The 19,396-nt window shown below is 37.6% G+C and overlaps 1 protein-coding gene across 1 annotated transcript; it reads right to left on the bottom strand.

Moving 5' to 3' along the window:
* Nucleotides 1–1,653: 1,653 nt before the first annotated feature.
* Nucleotides 1,654–18,765, bottom strand: il12ba (interleukin 12Ba). Its single transcript, XM_047353203.1, has 9 exons — nucleotides 18,695–18,765; nucleotides 4,889–4,963; nucleotides 4,417–4,504; nucleotides 3,272–3,559; nucleotides 3,076–3,181; nucleotides 2,655–2,896; nucleotides 2,370–2,542; nucleotides 2,127–2,242; nucleotides 1,654–1,797 (listed from the first exon to the last, which is right to left on the bottom strand). The coding sequence occupies exons 3-9, from the start codon at nucleotides 4,502–4,504 to the stop codon at nucleotides 1,743–1,745; spliced, it is 1,068 nt and encodes a 355-aa protein (XP_047209159.1). The 5' UTR covers nucleotides 4,889–4,963; nucleotides 18,695–18,765; the 3' UTR covers nucleotides 1,654–1,742.
* Nucleotides 18,766–19,396: the final 631 nt, after the last annotated feature.

Below are 19,396 nucleotides of genomic sequence, written 5' to 3'. Positions count from 1 at the left end.
GTTGGGATTTAGATCAATCTACATTTCCCTCAACTCTGACCAGTTACCATGCCCTAGCACAGAAACCGATCCCCACCACAGCATAATGCTGCTACAACGGTGTCTCACTGTGATCACGTGGTGTTAAGGGTGTCAAACTAATCTTCTTCAAGCTTTCTTTTCAACAATGGTTTGCTTCTTGCTTATTTACCATGAAGGCTGGATTTGTGGAGTGCATGACAAATGCTCGTTCTTTTAACAGATCCTGCTACCTGAGCTGTGGATGTCTGCAACAAGAGAATAGCTACTTGTTTAAATGTCTAAACACACCAATATCAGCAACCAGAGCAATAATTTAAATGTTTAAAATGATTTACAATAAAGAGGATGGTTAGGGGCATAAAAAATTAATCTTTGCAGCTAAATGTAAGAGAATAGCAGTAGATTTTTCAGTATGAGATTATGCTGCTGCTAGGAAAGATTAATTTCTCTTAAAGCTTTTAACAAATCTTTACCAGGGGTGCCAATAAGAGTGGGAAATGTATGTACCACTGTGCACACTTATGACTGAAAAAAACTCAAGGTGATATAAAGGAGTTAAAGAAGCTCAGAGATTTCTAGAACTATTGTACTGACTTGACATCTATACCTTAAAAGAAACTCTGTTTTTACTATGGCAAAATGATTTATGTTTCATATCTACACTACACCTGGTGAAGAGTTCTCATACCTATAATATTTTAGTCACAGTTCACACAGTCTATTATTTAATGCTGAAATAATAGAAAAAACTCTGGCCTCGTAACACCAAGCAGTCGTGTTCCTGGTGAACTTTGATCAAACATTTAAAATTAGGCTTCTTGGAAGGCTGATAATCACAGATTTGCAGTCATACAAGAGTGTTACTGAAAATGTCAGCAATGAGACATGTTAGGTAACATTTAAATGTATGACCGCTTTTATTTGTTTAAAGGTCAATGCCCTGCAGTTAGATCATGAAAGCTGCTATTGTGTTGTAGTATGTAAGCTTCCCATCACGGGATATTTGAGGAACTCTGTCTAAGATCGGTTTTCATATTACTTTACGTTTGATAGTGCCAGTATGACGTATGCTCTATTATGTTATTGCCCTCTATGTTCCTTTTGCCTAAAAGCTCTTTTTAAAATGGAACCAGCAGAACTAATAGTGTTTCTTATAAATATGATTTGGTGCTATATATTGCGAATCTTTACCAAGGCTGGAAATACCTACTTTGAGGCATATGACGATCCTAGTAAATGTTCAAACAATATAGTTCAAAGTGCACTGCTTGTTCAGAAGTTTTTCATATAGAAGGGAGGAGAGTTTCAATGAAAAGCCAAAGTAGCTTATGTCATATACACTTATCACTGATTGGTCAAACACGGGCAGCGTCTGTTCAGTTGTTGAAACGAAGAATGCCTAACTACCTGTAAAATAAAACATACTAAAACAAAGGTTTTGCACAAAGAAATGAATCCAGCAATATTCATAAAATATTTTTCTTAAATGAGCTCTGTTAGTTATGCCTGGAAGCCTGATGATGTTAACTGTGACACTGAAAGAAATTCAAGACATTAAAAAGCAGTGAAGTCATGCATTTGGCAGAAAACAAAGCCATTGTGCCACCTTATTTTATTAAATTATATAATAATAACATATCTTACAAATGCTGCATTATTTAATAAGTTAAAATCAGAATAAACAGTATGAGATGTCCATTGTAATCCTCCTTTCTCATTCCCTATATATATTTTTGATGATGCATCCTCTTTCTGTTTTTCCTGCCTCTCTTCATTCTGTAATAAAAAGACATAATTAAACATTCACCTATTTGGAATTTTCACTTCAACACACCAAAGTTTCTGTGGAAACTAAAAACAACAGTTTGAAAACCCCAAAGGGGTTATGTCAGCAGGCATCTAGGTACAGAAAGAAGAAGTAACACATCTGCAACAGTCTTGCAAAGAAATACAGCAAGTATGAAGATGTGTGCATGGTAGTTTTACTGGTAGGAAAAGAATGGGGTGACCAGTGGCATTTGGGGAAACAGTAGCATCAGTGTGTCTCAATTGCACGTGGGGAATTAATATAACAATCATATTTTTTACCATTGAGAGGCACTAACCTGACCTGCGTCCATTCGCTCCACTGTGAGTCACAAAGAGCATCCTTAGCTCTGACACACACAGCCTTAACTCTGTGCTTCACTTCAAACTGGCAAAGGTCGGTGGAGCACACTGTCTAGCAACGGAATGCATAATAACAGAGGTTAGGCAGTGTTTGTCCTTTGCTTCTCATTTGATCCAAATTGTTAACGTTAGACATTTTCACTTTGCTTGAGATTGTCCGATGTAGGAATTCCTCTTACTTTTGAAGCTTTTAAGTGTGTGCATGGGTTTTCACACTTTCTGCATCGACCCCTGAGCTGTGAAATCTGGAAGGTGAGCGGAAAGTAGGAGGAGGGCCTGTTCCAGGAGCTTGGGTAACTCCACTCTACTACCGTTTTGTTGACCTTACCAATCCGTACTTTGTCTGGTTTCACTGACCAAGGTGGATGCACAAACAAAAATGATATAAATTCAGAAAAAATAACTGAATGTACTGAGAGAAGAGATTACATTAATGTGCATGGAAAACGGGACAGATGTCTCACCTATTTCTGACAAGTAAAATCGTTTAGAGTAGCTCTCCAGCAAAAACCCGTCCGTCCTCACAAAGACAGTGACGTGGATCTGTTGTCTTTCCTCAGCATATGGGCAGTGCTGCTGGTCCAGGCAGGAAATCCCGGACCCACTGTCATCCACAGAGCAGCTGAAGTTACTCTGAGCTGAGGAGCACATCCACTGGTGGCGACTGGGGTCCATAGAGCAGTGGCTGTTATGATCATCCAAAACTCTGAAATAATAGGTGAGTTTGTTCAGATGATGAAGGGAACACAAGAATAGCTAAACATAATTTAAGAGCATTTGCAACTGTATTGTATGAAGGTGACTAGTAGTCTATTGTAAGAAAGCATCAAATCTGTCATTATTACTGTGCCAAAGACAAACCGTACCTGCAGTTTGTGAGCTTACCGTCGAGCTTTGATAAATGCAGCTTTGCCAACACGACTTCTGTGCCATGTCCAAGAACAGTGAAACTCCCCATTGTAGTTCTGAGTGGAACACTTCAAATAATCATCTAACGTGAGAAGACAGGAGATATTTTATGCACATAACTGTTTAAATGTTGAACAAGGTTTCACATTAGTATCATTGAGCAAGACCATACCTTGCTTGTTTTTAACAAGAATCCTCCTTCTCTTGGTTTCATCCTGCCGGATCAGGACCTCGGTGTAATTTAGGAGGGATCCATCCCCGCTGTGGCAGGTGTAGTTGCCCCCTCCTAAGCTTTCCAGTAACCGCACCAGGTACAAGTTACCCCTTTGCGTGTCCTTTATTCCGTTCTTCTTCCAAATGATATCCTGGCTGTGGTAGCCTCTTCTCTCAATGTCCTCTGGCATCTCCAGGCAGCTAATTGGCTGTTGGCCCAGAGTGCCATCCACTTCCATGACCAGAACTACAAGGAGACAAATTCACACAAACACACAATGAAACTGGACAATGTTAGAGAGCAACCGAAAAATTTTATGTGGCTTGATTAGCCTAAACCAATGACCATACTGTCAGAAACTAAAAAATCTGATCCTTTTCCAGTCAGTAAATGTTTGCAACACAAGTGCTGCGAGATCTTCAGTGTCAAAGCTGTTCTTAAGTTAGGAAGACTCAAATGTAGCTATTTTCAATAACGTGTTTGTAAATGAAATCAGAAAAAGTGCAGAAATGTAAAATGCCTATGAAAAGAAAATAGAATTTTCTGCATGTTGTTGAAATAGCTGTGGTTTAGCCAAGGTGAGAGAGAGCGACACTTAAAGTAGATAACAGGAAAGCTGAATGAGGTTCAGCAAAATTGCTCTTTTAAATCTGAGCTTTCAACCTGTTGATAATATAACATGCTGGAAATGTTGGCAGCTTTTTCGAAATCTCAAAGTTAAGGTAAGAATCTATATACTGCGGGGCTACCCTCACTGTTAACAGATATAATATGCTAATACAGTTTAAAAGGTCAACTTTATAATAACATTGTCTCTGTTTTAAACTATAAACTGCTTTCACACATGTGGTGTGATGCCTTTTCTGGTGATTGTATAAATAATTATATTTTCTTATAATTATTATATATTTATAGTTATATATTTATCTACAGTATGTATTTATAGTTTTTAAAGAGACATAGGGATCAGTCTAAATCATTGTGTTTTAAAGTTTTACAAAAAACAGAAAGGAAAAATTAATCTCGAAATTATGGTCAGTGCGTCTCTGTTAAATTGTGTTGAAAATAAAAAATAAAAATATTTTTGTCAATATCAAACATACCGTTTGGCAGCAGAGTCCAGTGGCTCCGAGGATTTTGGCAACTGACTTGTAGAAATGCACACATGATGCTGAAAACAAACAGCTTCATCTGAATGAAAAAAGAAGAAAAAGTATGTAAGGACAACATGAGTGACAGAAAAAAAATAAATCTTCATTAAACAAGCAATTAATTTATTTATTAAGTTATTTAGCAACTTAAGAAAAGAGCAAAGCAAAAAACTGCTAGTAAAATAAAGAAAGGAAGGACAAATATTTATGCTCTAATTACTTTTTATATTTTCTATAAATATACATTTATTTCAATTTATCCATTTATTTAGAACAATAACATTTCAAATATAATACTTGAGTGGAGGAGTGTTTTTTTTTCTTAATTACACATAAGCATTAGCATTTAATTGTTCTACAGTATATTAGTATATTCTTACAAGCCTAACAGGTGCTTGAACATGTCAGTCAGAAGTCTTCTTACCTTGCCACCAAGCCCCAGGTTTGATGGCTCTTCTATATTTCTCTCAGTTTTATAGGCTTCTATCAGTTTCCTTTACTGCCAGGAATAGAAAAGTACAGAGGAACTTTACTTCCCATGCTTGTCCACGAGGATAAGAATTTATTTATTTATTACTCACTTCCACTTATGTGTTTCTCTACCTGAGCCATACGTTCTCTTTTTTGAGTGTATAAAAAAAGAATAGTGGTATTCTCTGGTTTTTGCACCGTCCAGTTTTCATCTGACTCAATGGATGATCGCTGAAGCTACCCCAGGTGCTGTCCTTTCTTGTTTATGTTCAGGACACAAGGATGTGTCATTCACCTTTCATTTTGGTTTTGTTCAAGAGCTGTTTGTTTGGTTTACAAACACTACAGTGTACAAGTAGGCTGATCAATAACATTTGTCACATATCTGTCAGTTCAGTCATTTTACCACAAGCCTTCTGAAATTTCTCTGAGCTTATTTAAATAGTCCCAGATAGACCTGGGTTTTTCTCTCACAGGAAAACAGAAACTCCATGTCACAAAGTAGTGCAGCAAAAGTATGAAGGGCATACTACATCGGTGCAGCTATCAAGACAAAAACAATGGATTGCTTAAACTTTCTCTGGTCAAAATGATCTTAAACATTGTTTCATGACACATATTCAAGCAATTCACAAAAAAATAACTATTTAATCTCCTATTGTATTTACCAGTTTGCCAGATAAAAAAAAAAAGACAAATAAAAATACCGTTAGAGATTAAGAGAAACAGATTTTGAATGTCTATGAAGCAAAGGTGAAAGCATTCAAAAACCTGTTAGTACCCGCTCTAGAAGCCAAACAGGAGCCTACTGACACACAATTAAATAAATACTTATGATTACTGCCTGACACTTTCTTTATTTTTTGCTTCGTCCCGTAAGTTTACCATCAATAAAGCTGATCATTAACTACGATAATTAGGAAGCTAAAGGAGCTGCAATGTTCCACGTTACAGAATTAATAGCTTATTCTAAAACTGTACTCCTGAACAAAGCTGGACTTTATGAATCTTTGGTCAGAAAAAAGCAACTTCTCAAAGAAAAAGCAACATCATGCTGAGGGATTTTTTTTTTTTTTCGAGAAAGGAGAGGGAAGTTAGGCAGGAATGGGGGAAATAAGAATAATGCTGAACTGTCATATTTTCTTATGCAAAAACATATTTATGTTGAACTGCAGTAACACTGAAGTCCTACACATAATATAAAGATTGGCTGTACACCAGCAGAACCTCCCCAGCTGGAAAAAGCTTCAATCATTCTGCCTTAAGCCATGGGCATAAATCCAAGTGTGTTCAACTGAACGAATGCAACTATACCCGACTTGTTTCCCAAATGAAAACATTTTGCACCTGCAAGATGGAAGGAATGTTAAAAATCTGATACAAAGCACAGTAAATCAATATTTTCAGTTGCTCTCATAGTCTGTAACCCGATTAAGTCTCCATTAATGCCTAAAAAATAACTCAATTACTGCGTGATCCCTTAACCATCTAATGATTTTTAAACTCCTTTTTCTCAGTGGACTTCTTGCTGGCTAGACTACCACTGACTATCTCCCCAACTATTTATAAAAACCCATTACATGTGGGCTCCTGGATGTGACAAACACACTGGCCAACCAGCAAAATGTTTGAGCAGAATGATAACTTCTTATAGTGAGGTTATACTAATGGAAATCTTTTGCGTAGTAATTTTTTGTTATACAATATGACACGAGTTCTTACAATGAATCAAACAATAAATCTTCTTTTGAAAATTGGTCCTAAGCAGTAGTTTGGTCATCCTCTTGTTGGACTTTTTGAAGTGTGGTGTCACCAGGTGTAGTTTTTGTACATATTTTTAAAGAAGAATAAGATAATTAATTTCTGAAAAGTGACACATTAAGTGAATCCACTAATGGTGGGCTAAAACGTTACAAGAAAAAAAATGCTGATTGCATTTTTTAGTATGGGTGAAATGAGATCTTGTGTCAAGAGATCTTACAATATTGAAATTACACAAAACACCACTGACTTGCAAAGCACCATTGAATTGTAATTTTGTGACTTAATCTGGTGAAATACGTGCAAGCTATTACTATGGGCCCTGAATGTAATTTTAAATGCTTTTCAAATGCAGAAACAAAGCACAACATTTTGATGTAAAAATACTGATCTAAATTTCAAAAGCTACATTTACTACAGGTCCTTCTCAAAATATTAGCATATTGTTGGATGGGTGCAAAAACTTGTTATCACTCATGTAAAAACCTTGGGTTGCAAGGCACCTGCACTATGCCTTCCTCCCTGTGTGTGTGAGATCATTGTTATCTCTGTGTGAACCAGCCTCCTTTCCGTCTCACACACACACCCTGTCTGAACTGTCTGTTGAACTGTGCATATAAATAAAGAGATAGGGTGTCAAAAACTTTGTAGTTTCACTGCAAAGTGGGCTACCCTTGTCACAAGTAACTCTGACTGTATCGTTCTTACCTCTGAGTTGACTAAATAATACCTAACATTTATTGGTCCTTCGAAGCCGGATTAATTCAATAACCTTATTTCTCTTTGCTTTAACAGTGACTCTGGGATCCGTGGGGGAAGCCTGACGTCGAGCGAAGCACCGCTGCACAGCCTCCTTTAGCCGGAGTGGCTGAAAGTCCCGGTGTGTGTGAATTCACACCTGGCCAGTGGGTTATTGCCTTCCTCTGCGCGGGGTGACTCTCACAGGGTCCAAAGAGTCACCAAGAAGTCAACTCCGAGGTGAGACAGTTTTAAAATACAGTTCATAGGAAAAGTACTTAACAGTCGTTGGTAGTGCGTCGCCGGTAAGGACGCTGCATTCGGATGGTTTTATTCCACCGTGAAAGGAATAGTGACAAATTTGGTACAATCCCGCCGTGAAGGGGATTAAAGAAAACGACTGAGGATTATTCTCCTGAGAGGGAATAGAGTAAGCGCTATATAAATAAAAGAAGAAAAGTACTTAAAAGTCGTTGGTAGTGCGTCGCCGGTAAGGACGCTGCATTGGGATGGTTTTATTCCACCGTGAAAGGAATAGTGACAAATTAAGGTAGGGCCCCGCCAAGAAGGGGGCCAAATAAAACGACTAAGGGTTATTCCCCTGCGAGGGAATAGCATAAGCGCTATAAAAGTAAAAAGAACGGAGTAAACTGAGCTCATAAAATAACACCAAGTTAACTTAGAAAAATTACAAGGTACCTGAAACTAACTGTGTGACTGTGTTGTGTGTGTATGGAGGACTAAGCATTTTAATAGAATCATAGCAGGATTCTGCTAGTCCTGTGTTTTCTTTTGCCCAGATTAAAACTACGTACTGGTGACTTTGGAGATTCAGGTCGGATTTCATTCCAGAAAATTAACACCGCTGCGAATTAGTCGCAGTAGAAGGGCGTGTTATTGTCCTCTCCTTAAGTCTCATGCCAGTGACCTTTTATCTGGGACATTTATACTATAATTAAACTAACATAAAACATAATGGAGAAGAAACAAAGTAAACTAATTGACTTAGAAGGGGAGGTAAAGTTTATGGAGAACTATGTAAAAGGAGCAGGTATGATCTGTCATAGATGGAATAAAAAATAAAAAACATGGGTTTTTGGGCAAATTAGATACAAAGGATGTCTTAAAATTACAAGGGGATCTAAAATTAGCAATAATGAAAACTAAAAAGAGAAAAATAACAAAGAACAATGGGGAAAGAACAGAGAAAAAGCTCTGATTTAACAGAAATATGTACACGATGGCATAAAAATACGGATTTTCAGGTAACTTAATTATCACTGAAATCCTAAAACTACACGGGGATCTTAAACTGGAGATTATGCATTCAAAAGATTCAAGAGACAATAAAAAACCTTGCCAGATTATAATTTCAAAGGGGACTTTTCAGTCCCTGAGTGCTCACAGTTGATAAACAGATTAAAACAAAAAGATGAATTAAAAAAACAACAATAAGAGCAGCTTTTAACTGACATAGCCATAATACTGAGGCCTTAAGAAAAGCACAGGAAAAAACTTTCAGCTTAACTGAAAACAAATAAGGGGGGGGGCGGACCGCCACCCATCCCAGGTTAGATTATAAAGACTAAGAGATGGTTTTAGAGGACGTGGTAAAAGAAGTTAAAAGAGGAGGTGACAATGTGGACAACATGGAAACTGTCCAACTGGACAACCCAGTGAACAATGACTAGAGAAGGGAGAACAGAATGTTGTTAAAGAAGTAATCTGAGAGTAAAAGATTTTGTAGGCAAGCATTAGTGAGAAACAGGTGCTTTAAAAATCATTCTATGGTGTTATACTACTAACAATATCATGATAAAATGCAAAAGATTCATTTTACAGGGAAATAATTCCATATTTGGCTCAGATTGTGTGCATTCTTGATTTTTCCTCTTTGAGAGAAGTTAAATTTCAGCTCTGTGAAACGACCTTGACAAAGAGATGCAGCTGCCTGAAAACAAAGATAAAACTAAGCCTGTCTCTGCTGAAAGGTCTGAAAAAAAAATTGTAACTCTACCCTGCATGTGTCAAACTCAAGGTCCGCGGGCCAAAACCGGACCCCAGAAGTTTAGTGATTCTCTAGAAGTAGAGCCTTTTAATATGGTGATTGTGTGCTTGAATGTTATTTTGTCAATCAATAAGCAGTTTTGTCTACATTCTGCCACAATCTGCCTTTTGAAAATGTTTTGAATCTTGCTCTTTATGTATAAAAAAAAAAAGAAAGAAAAGAAAAATTGGCTAAAGTCTGCAGACACAAAATGAACCTGGATTGAAGCTCTAACTAAGTTTATTTAATCTGAGATCCTCTCCAAATGCAACAGTATATGTCAGTCTACATGAGATACTAACAACTTCACCTACTGGTATAATATAAAGATCTGATTGAATATGTGAAACAAATAATGATGAAAGTTTTTCAACAGGTGATGCTCATCCAGAAGGAAGACAATGTTCCTAGGAAATGCAGCTCATTCATTAACAATCAATTTTTCTCCTATAGGTGGAAGTTTTGCTGACTAATCATAGGCTGGATCTATGAAACATTATGTGCACAGAACAAATGACCAAGGTTCTGACTGACTTATGAACCTCACTGACCTGACAATGATAACATGACACCCAACAGATAACACCTTTAAGATGGACCCCACTAAGACCACCTTATTGATTCTTGGTGAATAAAAAAAAAAGAATTGAAGTGTTCAAAACAGACCTAGTGGAAACAAAAGGGGTTATGAGGAAACAATGTGCATTTTAAGAATAATAGAAGTCAAATTATGTTCAAATTTTTGCAAATAAAAATTACTCTGACAGAAAAATAAGTAAGTAGTGTGTGAATGTGTGTGAATGGGAATGACTGATTTCATTGTAATGCATCTTTGAGGGACCTTAAAAGCGCTAAGAAAGGTCTGATGTTCTGATGATCTTTGCCAAACTTATATCTTAATAAGGTTTCCAGAATCTTTTTCGAAAAATCATATAAAGATGGCAAAGGTTCTACCTGTATTGAAAATACTGATAACCATAAGAAAGTTCATAGATCCGTCTTCAATTTTTCACAATTCTTTTACAAACAGGTTATTTAAACTTTCATGTGGCCAAATGTCTGTATTTGACTTTCTGTTTTTGTGAAATAAATGTCTGTTTCATGTTATGTAAAAATTAGAGTCCTCAACATTACCATAATAATATTAGGTCAGTTCTCTATGGTAAAACAAAAAGATTTTAACAGATGTTTAGACTTTTTCCAGTCAGGTTCAAAATGATTGAATTAGACTCAAACTTAACATAAGATGAAATAAACCTTAACAGAATTACTGGACTGGACTGAAATAGATAAAACTTGAGTTAATTGAAACAAACGTTAGTTACTTGAACTAAATACAAAGCTGACTGAAACTGTATGTTGTACCTATAAAACTGGGTAAGATAAACTAAGATTATAAGATATAATATGCCCTTCATTTTTTGTGTTCATCAGTGAGTGAGTTTTTATTTTTTATTTTTAATAAGAACTAAACCAACCATTATTTATAATAATAGCAACTACCAAAAATATTGATCTCATTTTTAAATGTAATAAGGACTTACTTTATAAAATATGGTAAAAAAGAATAATAAGAATTTGGAAAAACAGAGGCTTTAAACCTCTGCAGGAACAGCACTGACACTGTCAAAGGTAGATCCTAATACAGGAATCTGGAAGCTCATTCTGGCGTGGATAGTCAAAGTCCATCTAAGGATACATTTAGATGAGGCAGAGGGACAAATACAGGGCTTAGCTGAGAGCAAAGAGAGCAACATGCATCCTGCCCTATCTGCTGTCCCACCTGAACTGTGGTCCCAATCATCAACTGATGTAGGGCTTATAAAGGGGTTCCCACCATACAAGGTTAAACTATTATCTGAAAAAAGGCCATTAGTCCGCCAATACCCCTTAAAGCCAGAAGCTGGAGAAAATACTAAGCCAGTAATACAAGATATGTTGAAGTCAGGAATATTAAGAGAAGCACCTGACGCTACATGCAAGGCATATCACACTGACATCGCTATTATTATCACAGCCAAACATAACTCTAAAAAGATGTGCCCTTTAAATCCAAGTACTCTAATACCTACTGCAGAAGATGGAAAACCACATTCTTATAAAGCAAAAGTTGAAGAAGACACCAAACCCAGACAAGACATTTCTCAAACCCTTATACCAGATTCATGTGTTGTGTTTGTAGATGGCTCAGCATCTAAAGATGAATATGGAAAGAATAGAGTTGGTTATGCAATAACAACCATCGATAGGATAATAGAAGCTAAATCTCTACCCAATACATGCTCAGCACAAACAGAATTATATGCTGTAGTAAGAGCATGTGAATTACATGAGGGACAAATACTTACTATATACACAGACAGCCAATACGTTTTCGGATCAATACATCACCATGCTAAGATTTGGCAAAATAGAGGTTTTAAAACATCATCAGGGACAGAACTAACTCATTTCAACCTATTAAAGAGAAAATGTCAGATCTGCTATTTATAGACACAGACGTGCTGAAAGACGCCCAACAGTCAGCAACCAAGACAGAAATAAAGGCCTGGCTAAAGAGAGGAGCACAGAAAAAAGATGACATCTATCAGATAGAAGATAAACCAATCCTCCCAAAAAAGTTATACAACACAGCGGCTACAGTGACACATTGGGAAGACCCACGTGTCAAGGGGGGAATATGTCACATCTGGTAAAGCATTAATGCTACACTATAAATATTTCTGACTATGCAAATCATTTTTGCAGATCATGCATAAGTTGTTGCAAACACGGGGGAAGAAATATTGCCTAGTTGTAATAGATGAACCTAGTGACACATTTCTTCCCCACATATGGTATCCCACAGATTATAAGGTCAGATAACGGAACTCATTTTGTAAATAAATTAATAGAACTAAGTTCTAATGCATTAGGGTTTCAGTTAAAGATTAAGGAAAACAATGGAAGAAACAGGGAGGCCATGGCCCAAATGCCTATCCCTGGTTAAATTATGGATGAGAATAACTCCAAATCAAACTGGTCTTACTCCATTTGCCACCTACTGTACATCATTGTATGGCTCCACCCACTGTGTTCTGAGTCTGAGATCACGTGGCACCAAGTTGCTGATGTGAATTTGTATTCTCAAAGAAATAGTACATGGCAGACCGTTTTCTCTGCCCTCTGACATGAATGAAATAGAGAAAGCACAACAGGAACCTTCATTAGCTGAGTGGATGAATAAAATGTTGCAGACAAAAGAAGAACAAATGTCCAGTGGTCTGCCGATAATCTCTGCTCCTATCCCACAGAATGAGGCCTGGAGACCTGGTCCTGATTAAGACACTCCACCGGAAGGATTGGAGCACTCCTTGGTGGAAAGGGCCGTTTCAAATACTCCTGACAACGCCCACAGTTCTGAAAATAGCAGAGAGGCCTTCCTGGATCCATAAAAGCCACTGTAAGCCAGTTTTGCCGTTACAGGAGCCAAACCAACCGACGGGGTAGCAGAGGAAGTCCGGGTTCAAAGATGGCCCAGCGTCTCAAACCGGTGAAGAAAACAGCTGATCTGCGCCCAATTATAAAATGGCTCTCTGTAACATGTGGACAGGACTGATAAGCCTGAGCTTAATTCTGGTAGCAGGACTCTTTCTCTGTCTAAAGCAGGATCCACAGGAGGTGATACCGAACCAGAAGAGATGGACATCAGACGGGACCCATCTCAGAACACTGACGGAAGAACATGACGCACATCCATTCCTACAGAATTTCTGGTATTGTTCATGGTGGCATATGCAACACTGAACCAGGTAGAAATGCACGAAAATGAAGGGGCCGATTATGATGACATGTTGTAAATAAATCACATCAAAAGCCTGAGTGTACTCATACATTGTATTTCATAAAATAACCTTACAGCAGAAAATCGGAAGAAGTTGTTGCTTAAGTGAAATGAGAAAAAGTACAATGATGACATAAACAGGGCAGATTTTTAAATTCTTTTATTTTTATGATTTCAAGTATTATTCTTTTATTTTTTATTCTTTTATTTTTATGATTTCAAGTATTATTCTTTTATTTTTATGATTTCAAGTATTATTCTTTTATTTTTATGATTTCAAGTATTATTCTTTTATTTTTATGATTTCAAGTATCATTCTTTTATTTTTATGATTTCAAGTATTATTCTTTTATTTTTATGATTTCAAGTATTATTATTTTATTTTTATGATTTCAAGTATCATTCTTTTATTTTTATGATTTCAAGTATTAATCAACATTTAACTTTTAATGGTCGCAGAGGGCGGCGGGGCCGTATGAGTATTTCCCACAAAATATAATCTGTTTACCGTCCGTGGGTTTTCGCTCATACAAAGTATTTTTCTTACTCGTTTTTATTTTAAATGTTTTTACTTGTGATAAAAGGAGGGACTGTTGGATGGGTGCAAAAACTTGTTATCACTCATGTAAAAACCTTGGGTTGCAAGGCACCTGCACTATGCCTTCCTCCCTGTGTGTGTGAGATCATTGTTATCTCTGTGTGAACCAGCCTCCTTTCCGTCTCACACACACACCCTGTCTGAACTGTCTGTTGAACTGTGCATATAAATAAAGAGATAGAGTGTCAAAAACTTTGTAGTTTCACTGCAAAGTGGGCTACCCTTGTCACAAGTAACTCTGACTGTATCGTTCTTACCTCTGAGTTGACTAAATAATACCTAACACATATTGTGATAAAGTTAATTATTTTCCATAATGTCATGATGAAAATTTAACATTCATATATTTTAGATTCATTGCACACTAACTGAAATATTTCAATTAGCTTATCCTGGAATTGTCTATTCCAGGATAAGCTGGAATAGACAATGGATGGATGGATAAACACATATTTTTAGAGCACTGCCTAAAACCCACATTAGAAATTCCTATAACTCATTAATAAAATTGAAGTAAATGGCTTGTATAGATCATTTCTGATACTCTAGTTGAGGTGGAGTTTCCTTTGAAGACACCACAACAGTCATAGCTGGATTTTCAGTAAGCAGAAAGGAGTGAAATTTTGACAGCCAGGTAGGCAGGATGAAAAATTCATTAAAAGTAATAAAAACAAAAGTAGGGCAAGTACACAAAAAACAAAATGATACTGAAAATAAATGGGCAGAAAAATCATTAACAAGACATTCAGAACTACAAACATAACACCCTTCTTCCCCATAAACCTGCCATGAAATAATCTCAATATTCCCAGTGTTTGGTATCATTAAGAATTGACAGATGATGACCAGGGGGAAAAACATTTGCTCTCAGTCTCATGATATGTAATGTTTGTGGTAAGTTTGACTTTTTGGAACAAAACCATTTGTTTTGTTTTCCCGGGTTGCATTGTTTCTTAGGTGTTGACTGGACTTTGTATTCTACCCACCCTTTGCCATGGTCATGCCTGACTCTCCCCTAGTGTTTGAGAAAAAAAATGCCTGTCATACAGTTTTACCCGTCCTCGAACCTTTCCGTATTTTTTCACATTACAATAACAAATCTATGTGTCCTAATGGAAATTTATGTGACAGACCAACGCAAGGTAGCACATAATTGAAACAGGGAAGGAAAATGATACATTTATTTATTTTTTTTTTTTTTGCACAATTATTTCTGGAAAGTCTGGTGTGCCCCCTTTACTCTAATAACCCCCCAACTAATCCAGTGCAACCACCTGTCTTCAGAAGTCACAATATTAGTAGAGTCCACCAGTGATCTTGGTATAAATCTTGGATACGTTTATTTGTGAACCATTCCATTGTAGATTTGGCTTCATGTTTTGGATCATTGTCTTGTTGGAAGATAAAATCTCCTTCCCAGTCTCAGGTCTCTTGCAGACTCCAACAGGTTTTCTTCCAGAATGGTCCTGTATTTGGCCCCATCCATCTTCCCATCAATTTTGACCATCTTCCCTGTCCCTCCTGATGAAAAGCAGGCCCAAACCATGATGCTGCCATCACCATGTTTGACAGTGGGGATGGTGTGTTCAGGGTGATGAGCTGTGTTGCTTTTACGCCAAACATATCGTTTTGCATTGTGGCCAAACAGTTGGATTTTGGTTTCATCTGACCAGAGCACCTTCTTCCACATGTTTGGTGTGTCTCCCAGGTGGCTTGTGGCAAACTTTAAACAAGACTTTTTATTGATATCTTTGAGAAATGGCTTTCTTCTTGCCACTCTTCCATAAAGGCCAGATTTGTGCAGTGTACGACTGATTGTTGTCCTATGGATAGAGTCTCCCACCTCAGCTGTAGATCTCTGCAGTTCATCCAGAGTGATCATGAGGCTCTTGGCTGCATCTCTGATCAGTCTTCTCCTTGTTCGAGATGAAAGTTTAGGGGACGTCCGGGTCTTGGTAGATTTGCAGTGGTCTGATCCTCCTTCCATTTCAATATGATTGCTTGCACAGTGCTCCTTGTGATGTTTAAAGCTTGGGAAATCTTTTTGTATCCAAATCCAACTTTAAACTTCTCCACAACAGTATCTCGGACCTGCCTGGTGTGTTCCTTGGTCTTCATGATGCTCTCTGCGCTTTGAACAGAACCCTGAGACTATCACAGAGCAGGTGCATTTATACGGAGACTTGATTACACACAGGTGGATTCTATTTATCATCATCAGTCATTTGGGACAACATTGGATCATTCAGAGATCCTCACTGAACCTCTGGAGTGAGTTTGCTGGACTGAAAATAAAGGGGCCGAATAATATTGCACGCCCACTTTTCAGTGTTTTATTTGTTAAAAAAGTTTGACACATCCAATAACTTTCATTCCACTTCACGATTGTGTCCCAATTGTTGAATTTTATATCTTTATGTTTGAAGCCTGAAATGTGGCAAAAGGTTGAAAAGTTCCAGGGGTCCGAATACTTTCGCAAGGCACTGTACATCAGTTAGGAGATAATGGAATGTTGTTCGTGTGCTGTTCAGTAAAAAAGCATTAGCAACGAAATTTGTGCGTTACTGATAACGTACGTATATATAAAGGTAGCCGTGTTAGCCACTGTTTGAAAAAAAGCGTTTGTAATATGCATTTGTTTATATTACCATACGGATTAAGTTAAAAGTTAAAAATTCCTCACGTGTAATATCTTTCTGTGTAAATTGTATAACAACGTGGGACACCCACGGCTTAGCATCCGGTGCGGCCTGTACACTGCCATGTATGAAACAATGATAAACCATTTTCTGATGCATAAAATTTCATCTTCAGTTTCCATCTTTTCTTTTGAACAAAGAAGTTGTTGTTCTCTGCATTTTGGTCGAGTTTTGATTTCATTTAAATTAAAAGTTTGGCAGTTCGGTTGTTTTTGCGGTTTTTATTCAAAAGTCTATAGATGGTAAGTGATTTATTGTTCGTCCTGTCCTAATGCAAGCAGCAGTTTTTATGTCTGTGCACCATCTGTGTAAAATATCCCAGTCCATTAAATCAAACGCATCGATCTCCTTGGCAACCGCTCTGTGTTGGAGGTAAGCGCGCATGCGCTCTCGTGTAGTGTATGTGAAATCTCTGGTCGTAACGGTGTTTTCGAGCTGTACTGTGTTGTTGTAATTCAGCAAAATAACATGAAACACAACTAGTTAATCTCCCTTTGCTTTTAACTGGGGTATTTAGCAGCGAGCAGACAGACATTAAACGTAGCGGTGCTCGTTTTAAAGGCTGGCCGTTCTCAAAAGCCTCGAGCTCAGAGGGGAGAGAAGCAAAACAAGAGCTTTGAGGCTCCAGCATAGCAGAACAGTTCAGAAACTATTTGGAATGAGGGGAAAAGAGCTATATTTATAAACAGATTAAGTTGTGTTTTAGACCGTCTATTGGTACTGATCTTCTTTGTGTGCTCGTGCATTTTTGCAGCCGTAACTGGTTCTGGATGACGGCTTCATAGCAGACAGCCGTTCTTCCCTCTTCCCAGTACTGTATCAGCACAGAATCTATATAGATAATCTCAATAAATTACTGGCTGACAATAATTAACAAGATATGGTAGAGATAAAAATAAAATGAGGTCCATGACTTTTAACCCTCCCTGTACTGTTCATGTCTTACCACTAGATGGCCCCAGGTGGCAACAGATCTTCTGCATGCGAGCTGATAAACGGCTTCCATTTGAAATGTAAAGCCACTCAACAAATGAAGCTACATTCATTAGTGCTCCTGATTAAGTGATTATAGTTGGACTAGTTATGCAGTCAGCACAGTTCAAACAATGATATTAAATCACTTTTGCTGCGGCACAAGAGCTCTCCTTGTCAACATAAGTTAACATTTAATTGACTGGGCCTGGTGCTCTTTCCCAAGTGTCATAACTCAGTGTTATGCAGCTGTTAGGAATTACACAGCTGGATAACAGGCTCTGTACAGGCTTGTGAGATGTGTGTGTGCACTGGAATGCCTCCCAGTTGCCTTCGAACTACAACAGCTGGAATGAAATCAGTGCAGTGATCTCATTTTATGGGATGGAAGGTAGAAACACAAAGGGTAAAAAGAATGCAGTAATGATGAAATGTTTCAGAAAGCACACATGTGCGCTAGAGGGACAAGGGCGTGAAAATAGGAGTGGACAGAGGAGCAGAAAGTGACACGTGTATAAGTGTTAAAACTTGCCACCCATGCTCTGTTGTAGTCGACTCTGGTAAATCTGAGATGTGAGATTTGTAGTCTAGTACCCACAGAACTTCACCATGATCCGCTTACTCTGTGAGCTTTCTTGACATTTTCATTCAGGTTTCTACACTGCCGTGCTCTAGTGAGTGCTCTCCCCACCCAGCTTCATTTTTGACGGAGAGCCATGTTTGAAATTGCAACGTCACAAGAAACCTTTAGCTGGACACTGTGTATGGTATTAATGTATAGAAAAGAGCCTAAGATTATCCCTTAAAAAAAACACAGCTTATTTTCTATTCTGTTCCTGGATAAATGTTCATGCCCAACCAGTGTCTGAGCCTGTGTTTGTGTTTTGCTCTGTCTCCCTGCAGTCTGTGTCACACTTGTTCCTTGTTCTCCCTGATTGCCTGGTCTCATTGCTCATTGGTTCCCCATGCCGTTCTGTCTGTATATAAGTTCCTTAGTTGCCTTTGTTCCCGCTGGTTCATTGATGTGTCTTCCATGTCTTGCTGTCGTGACTGGTCTGGTGTTCTGGTCATGTAACCCTGCTGTCTGGACTCTGTATGGGCAAGAATTAAAACTCGCTTACCTTCATTCTCCGTGTTTCCTGGAGTACTTCTCTGCATTTTGGTCCTACCACAACTCGTATTATGACATAAGTTTATCCCAAAGAGGACTGAAACATGTGGGCACCTATTTGATTGGATGGCTTATGCAAATGACTACTGGCGACAGGGAAATTAAATGCCTTCATTCATTTCCCCCACACTCTAGAGAACACTACCTTTTATGCACTACTTTCTACATATAATATTATCATCAAATTTGAATTTAGGACCAATACTGGAAAACTAGTTGTAAAGTGTACAGTACATAAGGCAGTCCTTTCACTTATATTTTAGAGTTAAACATGTTAGATTCTTATAGACTACAGATTTATCACATTTATTTGTGAGAAATTATGCTTTATGTGAATGAAAATGTGACATATTGTCCCAAAGGTCTTGTTTTTAACATTCTGTAATGCAGAGAGCCAGTGAGGGATAAAGAAAAGAGTCATTTATATTAAAGAAGCCAAGTGAATATAGCAGCACTCAGGAGTTTGAACACACTCATCACTTGTTAAGATCCTTAGGTATTAGGTTTTGGTTCTTCTTTGTTTTTGTATTAATCTATTCCCTGTTGTTCTTTAAATTTATATATTCTTAGTTTATTCCTGTGTTATTTGTTTTCTAGTTTCCTTTCCTTAGATTAGTTTTTGTGTTTTTCTCTTGATTTAGAGTTTGTTTGT

The sequence above is a fragment of the Girardinichthys multiradiatus genome, chromosome 23 (genome assembly GCF_021462225.1).
Source record: "Girardinichthys multiradiatus isolate DD_20200921_A chromosome 23, DD_fGirMul_XY1, whole genome shotgun sequence".
Lineage (NCBI taxonomy): Eukaryota > Metazoa > Chordata > Actinopteri > Cyprinodontiformes > Goodeidae > Girardinichthys > Girardinichthys multiradiatus.
Note: the sequence above shows the minus strand (reverse complement) of the source record. Positions and strands in the feature narration are given on the sequence as shown.